The 10,904-nt window shown below is 38.8% G+C and overlaps 1 protein-coding gene across 1 annotated transcript; it reads right to left on the bottom strand.

The window, feature by feature from the left end:
- Positions 1 to 6,470: 6,470 nt before the first annotated feature.
- Positions 6,471 to 7,321, bottom strand: LOC107522223 (defensin alpha 5-like). The gene is made up of 2 exons (XM_016185606.2): positions 7,048 to 7,321; positions 6,471 to 6,677 (listed from the first exon to the last, which is right to left on the bottom strand). The coding sequence occupies exons 1-2, from the start codon at positions 7,280 to 7,282 to the stop codon at positions 6,565 to 6,567; spliced, it is 348 nt and encodes a 115-aa protein (XP_016041092.1). The 5' UTR covers positions 7,283 to 7,321; the 3' UTR covers positions 6,471 to 6,564.
- Positions 7,322 to 10,904: the final 3,583 nt, after the last annotated feature.

The following is a 10,904-nucleotide window of genomic DNA, read 5'->3' as shown; positions in this document are numbered from 1 at the left end:
ACCATCACTAAGCCTTCCCCGAAAGAGGTTCTAAAAGACCCCTTATAAACAAGAACACCACCATAATACTTGCCCTATATCAGAGCAAACAAAACATTGTTGAATAATGGCACTACAACACATTAAATCCATAGTAGCAATAAATGTCAATGCCTTAAACTCATCCATTAAAAGGCACAGAGTGGGATGATGGATTAGAAAACACAACCCAAACATATGCTGCTTGCAAGAATCTCACCTGACCCAACAAGACAAACAGTGACTTATTAAGTGAACTAAGTCAGAAAGATAAAGATGAGTATGGGATGATCCCACTCATCAACAGAAGTTGACTAAGAAGATCTGAAACGGAAACTAAAAGCAGGACCTGATCAAATTATAAGTAGGGCACCAAAGTAAAAACCCAGTGGTGAGGGGTAGACATGCAGCTTCCTGTGCCAGTGGGGGGTGGGAGTGGGCGGGAGGGATGGGTCACAGTCCTTTGGTGGTGGGAATGGTGTTTATGTACACTCCTAGCAAAATGTAGACATATAAATCAGTAGTTAATTAATATGAGAGGGGGAAAATCAATTGTATGTCTCAAAGTTTCTCAAAACACAAACTGAATCTTTTTAATATATAGGCTGTGTATTTGATATGCAGACTCTCTCAAAAGCCTAGACCAAGTAGATTAGAAGCATCCAATAGCACAGCTATATACAAGATACTGGATACTGTACAGCAAACCATAACAAAAGGACTTTTCAAAGTTAACCCAATTACCAAATAATGTGATGACAACATTAACTATCCATTGTCTTTTTGAACCCTAAGACAGCAGGAACCTCACATCTCCACTATAGAGCCCCTACTTCCCCCAGTCCTGGAACCCTTGGATAGGGCCCACTTTCCCGTATGCATCTCCCAATCCAAACCAAATAATATTGCATCCACCGATCACAACCTAACCAACGCAACGATTGCCACCTCAACATGCTTCACCTCAGACTGTGTCCAGAGACTTCACGTCTGGAATGACAACCCTTCAGCTTCATTACTCGGGTGAGCCCTTTCCTTTTATAGTACACTCTAATTTCATCTCAGGTAGTTCACTTTCTAACAAAGTCCCATAACCTAGATATATATACACCAGTTTCTGTGAGAGAGAGCTTATGTGCACATGTATCCATAAACTACTGCAAAATATATACCTGAAAGCAGAAGTACACTAGAGTTTGCAGTGAGTACCTCCCTAACACTTCCTCTCCACTATTCCAAGCTTGGGATCCATGATTGCTCAACAAATTGTTTGGCTTCATATGTTAACTCTCTTTTCAATCACCAGGTTCCAGATGCCACCAGGATGCTGGCTAGGCTTCCCTGGATTGAAGACCCCACCAATGTGTCCTGGAGCTCAGCTTCCCCAGAGACACACCTTACTAGGGAAAGAGAGAGGCAGACTGGGAGTATGGACAGACCAGTCAACGCCCATGTTCAGTGGGGAAGCAATTACAGAAGCCAGACCTTCTACCTTCTGCAACCCTCAACGACCCTGGGTCCATGCTCCCAGAGGGCTAGAGAATGGGAAAGCTATCATGGGAGGGGGTGGGTTATGGAGATTGGGTGGTGGGAATTGTGTGGAGTTGTACCCCTCCTACCTTATGTTTTTGTTCATTAATCCTTTCTTAAATAAAAAATTTTAAATAAAAAAAATAAAAAATAAAAAAAGCAAAAAAAAAACCAGTGAATTAAAGTGAAAGGATGGAAAAAATGCTTCTCTCAATTCATACCAAATGATAATACATCCACTGACCCCAACCTAATCAATAGAAGGAGTACCACCTTGGCATGCTTCACTTCAGACTGTGTCCAGAGAAGTCAGGTGTGGAATGTCAACCCTTCAGCCTCATTACTCAGGTGAGACCTTTAATTTCATAGGATTCTCTAATCCCATTCCAGGTGGTTCACTTCCTAACGAAGTTCCAAAACCTAGATTTAGACCAGGTCCCATAAGATAGTTCATATGTTTACATGTATCCATAAATTAGGTTAAAATATATACCTAAAAGCAAAAGTACACAACAGTCTTCAGTGAGTCAGTATAAAGTTCATAGTGAAATAATGTCTATTTAGACTTAGATACCCTCCTCACCTACTTCCTGTTTCACTTTACTCACTCACTCCAAAGCTAACCGTATCAAAGTAAGGACAAGAGACTGGCAGCTGAAAAACAGATACCCCTCAACTTTTCATCTGCACTACTCCAGCCTTTAGGTTCATGTTTAGTCATCAACTTGTTTGGCTTTATATGTTAACTTTCTTTTCAGCCACCAGGTTTCGGTTGCTACTGTGATGCCAACCGGACTTCCATGGACATTCAACCCCAACAATGTGTCCTGGAGTATCGCTTCCCCAGAGTCCTGCCCCACTAGGGAAAGAAAAAGAGGCTGGGAGTATGGATCAAACTGTCAATGCCCATGTTCAGTGGGGAAGCAATTACAGAAGTCAATCCTTCCACCTTCTGCACCCCATAATGACCGTGGGTCCATACTCCCAGAGGGATAAAGAATAGGAAAGCTATCAGGGGAGGGGATGGATACAGAGTTCTGATGGTGGGAACTGTGTGGAGTTGTACCTCTCTTACCCTTTGGTTTTTTTCAATGTTTCCTTTTTATTTAAAAAAAAATCAGTGTTTTAGGGGAACAGTCACTCCTCTTCTCAGTTTGTGTCAATGTACAACACAAATCACCAAGAAGCCAGTCTCCCTGCATCACAGACCCTGTGTTTCTCTCTGTCTTCTCACCCCTTCTCCTATAATATTTTTTAATTTAGATTTTTGGATAGTAAGTAAGTGTAGAAGTAACTGTCTCCACACAGACATAAAGCAACATTTAAGTTTTGCATTCTGTTCTGAACACAAACATCTCTTGAATAGATTCAGGTGTGGTCTAGTGTAATAAACTGTGTGGCTAGTCAGGCCTCTATAAAATTGAATTTGAATACAGCTAACTTCATCCATTCCATTACATACATAGTGGTTTTGGGAATCTAAGGCTTTCCCAAAGTCTTGGAGAAAATTTGAATAAATAGACCCTTCAGTGGATAGATTACTGGATAAAGTAGTTGTGAGATATATATTCAGTGGTATACAACTCTGCAATAAAAATTATGAGATTATATCATTTGAACAACATGGATGAAATTGGAGATGATTATACTATGTTAAATATCTAAAAAGGAGAAGGACAATTGCTAGATAGTTTCACTCATATGTGAAATTTAGATGAGTAAAGCAAATGAACATGAAAAAAAAATAAGCAAAATGACTCTGATTTCTTAAGAATTCTGGCCATGGGGTGGAGTGTGGAGGTGGCACGGAAGTTTGATGGAGAATGTGGCAACTTATACAGATCATGTGGTTATGAAATTATATTCAAGTAATATTAAAATTTCATGAAACACTGTTAAAACACTAATACAAAATAAAAACAGATTAAAACCAAGCTGTCTCATAATCTATGTTGGAATAACGGTGGCTCTAGGTAGGCATACAGAACTCCAGTGATGGTAATTTACATACATCATATATGGGTATGGGATTATACCCGAGAAGTATTATAGTTTAGTAAAACATGGTTAAATCAGTAGTAAAAAATTAAACAAGTAGAAGTGAAGATTTAGATATAACAATAAAATAAGATATTATGAAATCAACAAAGATTAGTACATATACATGAATGACTAAAGTTTGTGTCCATTTGTGAGAATATATAAAATACTTTGCCTTAATATATTAGATTATTCTATAAAATAAATGATTATAGTTGATCTACAATGGAAACAATAACAATGAAATAAAATAATTTTGTAACCTGTAAGGTCAAACATCCATATTCCCCATGAAGAAACTAAGACATTGGGAAATTAAAAAGACACCTATCAGGACATAATTGGTTGTGCAATCTTATTTTTTAGCCTATCAATTTTTATCAGTGATTTGATAGTGGTTTATAAAATTAAGATTAAATGTATAGTTTCACACAGCACCAACAACTGAAGTTCTCTGTCCCTACCCTCCTAATGATAACCACCATAGTTCTCCAACTGTGCAATCTGGAGACCAGAACTGAATTCCTGTTTCCTCCACCTTGCAGTAATACTGACATATCTCATCATCTATCTGGATCTGAGAGTTTTTCATCTACAAGAGAAATGGTAGCTTCCCCACTGTCATTTGCAATCCCTTCTCTTTTGCCACTTCATCATCTGTGTCTGTAATAATTGTGCACATTTAGGAGGTGGTCTGACTAGAAATAAGATCATGGGTTTGAAGAATTAGACTTATGATGGGTGAAACACCATTACCATTTTTTTTCTCTGTCTAAGTGATCATCTCTGTCACTTGCTGTGTAGTATGAATCAGCAGATGAATAACACAATGAAGCCAGAGGGAAGAAAGTAGCCAGTATCTTTTATTCTCATGATTCTAAGATATTAATTTCATAAGTATAGACATGAATCAAAATAAAGTCAAGCTATGCTGCTATGACATGATATTTTCATGTAGAGAAAATATTAAAATTTCAAATGAAAATTTTCATGTAGAGAAAATATTAAAATTTCAAATGAAATTTTCCACATGAAATGTGGAAAACAATGTGATTGAGAACATGGTAGAAAGATATTATCACTGAGATCAAAGTTGAATGAGGGAGTCTTAAGGGGCCAAGTGAAACTGAAGCAGGTCATGTAGGATCTGCTTCAGAGCCTGATCTAACAATACTTTTAAATCTACTGTGTTGTACTTTTTAGCAAGGAATAAATATTAAATCAGTAGGCTTTTAATAAAGTACAAATCTCTCTTTCATGTGGGTAAGCCTCATGCAACAGGTGAGGCCTGAACAGAACAATCAAAATTCACCCTGGGTAGGAGGAGCTGCAGATATCAGGTGCTCATAGGTTCTTCTCTGAAGCCAATGCCTAGCCCAAGTTTGTGGACTTTAACTTTTATGAGCATAGACCTTGTAAGGAATCTTTCTCAATATACACTTCCTAATGGTGTGATTTCTCTTCACCTCTGATTAGTCTACCCACCTAGATGACTTTACCGATCTGCCAGGTCAGAACCTTCTCCATCAGTGTGGAACAGGCTATAAATTGAATCCTGATCTGAAGGCACTTATATGCCTCCAAAATGATTGATACTTGTGCTGTTGTTATTACCAGGCTGACTCATCCTTTGTAGTACAAATGGATATTTTTTTATCATATCAAGTATGTTAAAGACATATATATATATATATATATTAGAAATTTTGATTTTACAGACTTTAGCTTATCACATACACGTTCTTAAAATTTGCACCACAGTGTGTGAGTACTGTCTCATCACTGGGATATGCTAACTTGTTTATTGGAGTTAAAAGCACATATTGCCTTTCACAGAATTTTATTAAAAATACTAGGGGCATAACATCATGAATTTACTCAGTTTCTTGAAGAGATAGAGAATAGAATTTTCTTCTTCATCGGGCAATGGAGGATGACACCTTTTAGAGCAATATTAGAGACCACATTTCTTTTTCTTTTCTTTTTTTTAAGAATTTATTTATTTATGAGGAAGATAGGATCAGAGAGAAAGAAGACACCACTCTGGTATATGTGCTGCTGGGGATCGAACTTGGGACCTCATTCTTGAGAATCCAATGCTTTATCCACTGTGCCACATCCCATACCATGAGACAACATTTTTCTAGTCACTCGATAGGAGCCCCTGGCCTGACCAGTTCCTGGTATCCTCTGTTCTCTGATAATTTAGGAAGACCGAATGATGTCAGTGTTTTCTTCTTTGTGGTTCAGATATTTCTATATTGTTTGTATCTCACTGTGGCTTTAGTGAACTCCACATTGTCTATATAGCTAGACAAATATCTATATTCAAAACATCTATTTATAAAAATAAGATACATAAAGATTACTTTCCTTGAATATATATTTTTATATTTTAAGTATTTTTTATGAAAGAGAGATATGGAGAGAAAAATACAGAGAGAGACCAGAGCACTGCTCACCATGGCTTGCTATGGTACTAGGGATTAAAACTGGGAATTTAGAGCCTCAAGCATGAAAGTTGTCTGTATAACCACCATGCTTTCTCAGCAGCCTCCTTGGACATCTGAAAATGATGGAAAATATGATATAACCCACTAGAATCACAACTTCTTTTTATTAATTTCATAATACCTTCTCTCCATTGAAAAGTGTACATGAATTACTTGAATTTTATTGATTAGAGTGTTCCCATTAAATATTTCTTTCTTAGTATTATGCACTGCTGGATAATAATCAAAATATTTGTCACTGAAATACAAAGCCTACTTAGTATAGTCTATTTAGGAGATAATTTTCCATATAAGTATAAACAAACAGTTAAGTCAAATTAAAAGGTAAAAGATAAACTAATTTAAAAAGTAAAAAAAGATGTCAGAGGCTCCACGTTTCATGTTTGAAGTTTATTTCCAAGGGAGGAGGAAGAGTACAAAGTGTTAACACTGTCTGGGTCTAGATGCAGATTCCTGTACAGGCTCATCTACAGCAAAAGTTGAACGGGAGACCACCAATTCGACACCACCCACTGAGACGCTCCAAGAACTGGCACCTTGCACGTCTGCAGTAGCAGGCAGCTGCTTTCCCTTGGCCTGTGGAAAGAAGAGAAGGTCAAACATAGTGGGGCGGGGGTGGGGGTGGGGAAACAAAGTGTTGCCAATTTCGTGCATGTAGTGTGTCCACTTGCAGTAGACACCAGTCATGCCACGGTGCGGAGAACATACATCTGTTATCAGGGATGAGAAAACTCACTGGCTGCATGTAGCTCATGTAGGATGACATCTTCTCTGATCTGTCTTCCATGGACTTTCTATTTCTTGTCCAGGTTCATGCAATTATTCCCTCAAACTCAGAGCACCCCACTTCTCACTGCCACATCATGCACACATAATTTGAGCCCTACCTCCATGTAAAGACCTATTTAAGGGCCAGGGAACCCCGGCAGCTTGTGACTGGTCTCACCTGCAGTGTCTTGAGCAAGATGTTCATCAACTTCAAAGGAGATGGTCATGCCTGTGCCTTCAGCATCTATTTGGTCCATGGAGGTGTTCTCATCATCTGTCATGGGAGTCTGGTCCTTTGTCTCTGTCCCCTGGTGATCTACTGTTTGCACTTGGTCAATGGACTCTCCAAGGGGTTGAGATTGCCCATGGAGGGTGAGGAAGAGAAGAACAGTGAACAGGGCCAAGATCCTCATGCTAAGAGTCACCTGGTAACCTGGTCAGGATGAAGTAGGAGCTGTGATCATGGAGGCAGATGTAGCTGTATTTATAGTCTGAGATGAGGGACTCAGACACATTGCAAAAGAGTGGGAAGGGGTTGCATCATGCTGGGGAGGGGCTTAGGAAACCATGGCCTCCAAGTCTCTTTGTTGATGTTGTGTCCCAGCGGTTACCATCCTAAACAAGTCTGTATACTTAGATTCTGTATTTATTTCAAATTTCTGTTGATGATAGGGAACCAGGAATAGTTATTTCTCATCTTTTTGATGCTCAAAAAGACAAGAACAGAGCTTTCATTCAATATAGTCAGGAAAAAAATACCTCTCTTTTTTATGAAGACGGACTTGGGTCTCTGGAGGGATAGAAACCTAGAAGAACCCTGGTTCAGTGGGTGGACAGTCAAACATCAGGACTCAGGAGACTTCTCTCCTGTGGGGACAGGGACACCCTTGTTAAGTGGACTCTAAAGGATCCAAGGTGGACAGAGAGGACTTTCCAGGCTCAAGTAGAGGAGTTAAGCCTTTTTTAAAAAAACTTTTAATTTATTATTATTATCTTTATTTATTGGATACAGACAGCCAGATATCAAGAGGGTGATAGGGAGACAGAGAGACTCCTGCAACACTGCTTCACCACTTGTGAAGATTCCCCCTGCAGATGGAGACTGGGGGCTCGAACCTGGGTCCCTGCACACTGTAACACGTGCACTCAACCAGGTGCACCACCACCTGGCCCCAGGAGTTAAGTCTTGATGATCAAACTTGAGCCACAGATATTGTGAGCTGAGACATTTTTGTATAAAAATAATGTCTGATCAAGGTGTATTAAGTATCTGAAGTTTGTATAGATTTTCATTACTTTTAAAAATTGAGTTAATACTCTTATTACATTTTATTTTTAGAACTATAGTTCACACCTCTTCAAAGCATGTTGACACACCGCAGACACCACCAAAGTACTAGTCTTCCTCCATCACAAACCTTGGGCCCTCCTCCATTCTTTCATTTAAATCATCCATAATATTGTTCTTTAAGGTTTGCATGACAATAAATGAGCAGTAATTATCTTCTCATTAGGATGTGTTAATCCTATTAATATCATATAAAATCCTTTTTTTGTAATATTTTTTAAAAAATAGAATGTACTTATTATAATTAGTATACTCAATACCTAGAGTATTGAAAAGGATCTCCTTCATTGGGTATTGGATGAATTCACCTTCTAGGGAGCTAACAGAGACCACTTTTTCACTGGTCATTGGGCAGGAGCACCTCCTGGGTGGGCCCCTCTCCTCTGTGATCTGTGAAGGAGACCTTGATGCTGTCTCTGGTTTCAGTCAGAGAAAACAGACTTTCCTTTTAATGTTCATACCTCACTGAGGTTTTAATTTACTCTGTCTTGTTTTAATAGCTAGGAAAATATTGTCTTTATATTCAATTTATCTGCTTAACTAAGTAGAATGTCACGTGTGAATCCTTTCCCCTACATACAAATAAAGAAGTCACATAGTCCTCTAAGTCCATCTTTTGTTAGATTCACCATCTACTTTTATAAATTTTCAGAGTAACTTCCATCCATTGAATGCTATTATACTTCATTTTTTTTTAACCGGAGCACTGCTCAGCCCTGTCTTATGGTGGCGTTAGGAGCTGAACCACTGAACCTGAGACTTTGGAGCCTCAGTTTTGAAGGTCATTTTGCATAGCCACTATGCTATCCTCCCACCTATAAATTAGTGAATTATTTTTATTTATTCACCAGGCCTTTTTTTTTGTAATTGCTTAATTTAACTATCCCTGAAAAATGCTTTTTTTTCCCTTTAAATTTCAGATTAAGACAGAGATAAAAAGACAAAAAAAGACAGAAGGAAAGAGAGATGGGAAGGAAGAGACACATAGCACCACTGGTGCATATATTTCTGGTGACACAAGTCAGGGAGAAGTCTTAAATCTGGGTCCTGTTACACGGTATGGCCTACATTCTATAAGGTGAACTATCACCTGATTCCTCTGAATTTAAGTTTATAGATTAAAGTTGCTGATTTTTTTCATTTCTCCAATATCATATTTATAGTTAGATTCTATAAGGCTTGAAATATGCATCACTCAACACCAAAACTAGTTAACATAGATCATTCAGGATAGAATGCACTAAGTTAACCACACAAATAAATATTAAGAAAAGTCTAGCAGGAGGATTCAAATAGATAAATGATTTGAGGCCTGGAATTCATTTCAGAAAGAGAAAGAGGAGTGTGTGCAGTGGGTCATTTCCTCTCCAGATACTCCCATGGAATCTTCTATAGCTTTGGGTCTTGGTCCAGAAAGCACAGGGTCAGCAGAGCACGGATATGAGACCCCATTGGTCATACAACTTCCAGAGTGATGCTTCAGCATAGTGCAGCCTCAGGGTCTGAAGTAGCACTTGACTTTTCTCTGATGTCTTGAGGAAGAAAAGGAGGGTCTAACACCTTGGGAAGGAAGGGAGAGTGGTGACACACCAATCTTATAAAGATTTAGTGTATCTCTTACACTAGAAAGCCCTAGTCAGCGTGTTGAAAACTCACACCTATAATCCATAATGAGAAACTGTGTGTAGATCATATAGGATTATGTTTCTGTGTGACCCTCATCTGTGATGTATGTACTCATTTCCTTTCTGAGTCCTAACAACACACCTCTCAAACTCAGGGTCATCTGGTCCTCACTCCACCTCATGCACACACTCAATAGCTACCCTTTTTTTTTTTTTCATTCAGTTAGGGAGGGGAACAGAGAGAAGAACAACAACCCTTTTGAGTGATAACACCTCTCATTGCCAGGTCACACCAGAGTCAATGTACATGTATCACCTGGTGAGTAGTGTTTCCAACCCACTACCAGTTCTTAACACTAATAAGGAAATGCCTATTTGAGCACTTGTTTAAAAGAAACTATATTTAATCTCCAAGATTTTTCTTGTCTTCACCATAAACAAAAGGTGAAATGAGAATGGGATCACTTGGTTCTTTCTCCTCTCATCTCTTCCCAGCTTACATCTCCCAGTAGCCAGCATTCTCTCAGCTCTGCGGCTCAGTGCATTCTGTCACAACTCAATCTTCTTTGTAGCTTTAGCCTTTTCCCAGAAAATTAGCTCAGTTTCCCCCACCACAACCACTCTGCTTCCTACCGTAACGCTCTTTTCCTGGGCATACAGGGAACCTTGCCCTTCTTGCAGCACTGTGTCATTTTGTGGGATAGATGCTTGCCACATTGCTTACAGAAAAGTCAGTGGGTTTTAGGGACGTTTACTGTGCTTGCAACAGCACTGTCTTCATACAAAGGAAAGCGAAAATGGCATGTTTTGCCTGCTAGGAGGACATACAAAATAAGAATGAAGCAAGGCAGACACCATGGAAAGACAAAAACTAGGAAGTCAATTTTTTTTCTCATTAATTAAGAAAGGGAAATGTTAAAAGTTATACTTAATAGACAGCATAAACAAAATGTCAGGAAGGTAGGCTCCAGCTGACACTCTGTCTCTGTCACAGGATGGAGCTCTCCTTGTGGGCTAGAGCCCCTTCTTGTGATTCCTGTGTGTGTGTTTGCAAAATTTCCT

Source organism: Erinaceus europaeus, chromosome 2 (assembly GCF_950295315.1).
Source record: "Erinaceus europaeus chromosome 2, mEriEur2.1, whole genome shotgun sequence".
Classification (NCBI taxonomy): domain Eukaryota; kingdom Metazoa; phylum Chordata; class Mammalia; order Eulipotyphla; family Erinaceidae; genus Erinaceus; species Erinaceus europaeus.
The sequence above is the reverse complement of the archived record's forward strand: the minus strand, read 5'-3'. Positions and strand labels throughout refer to the sequence as shown.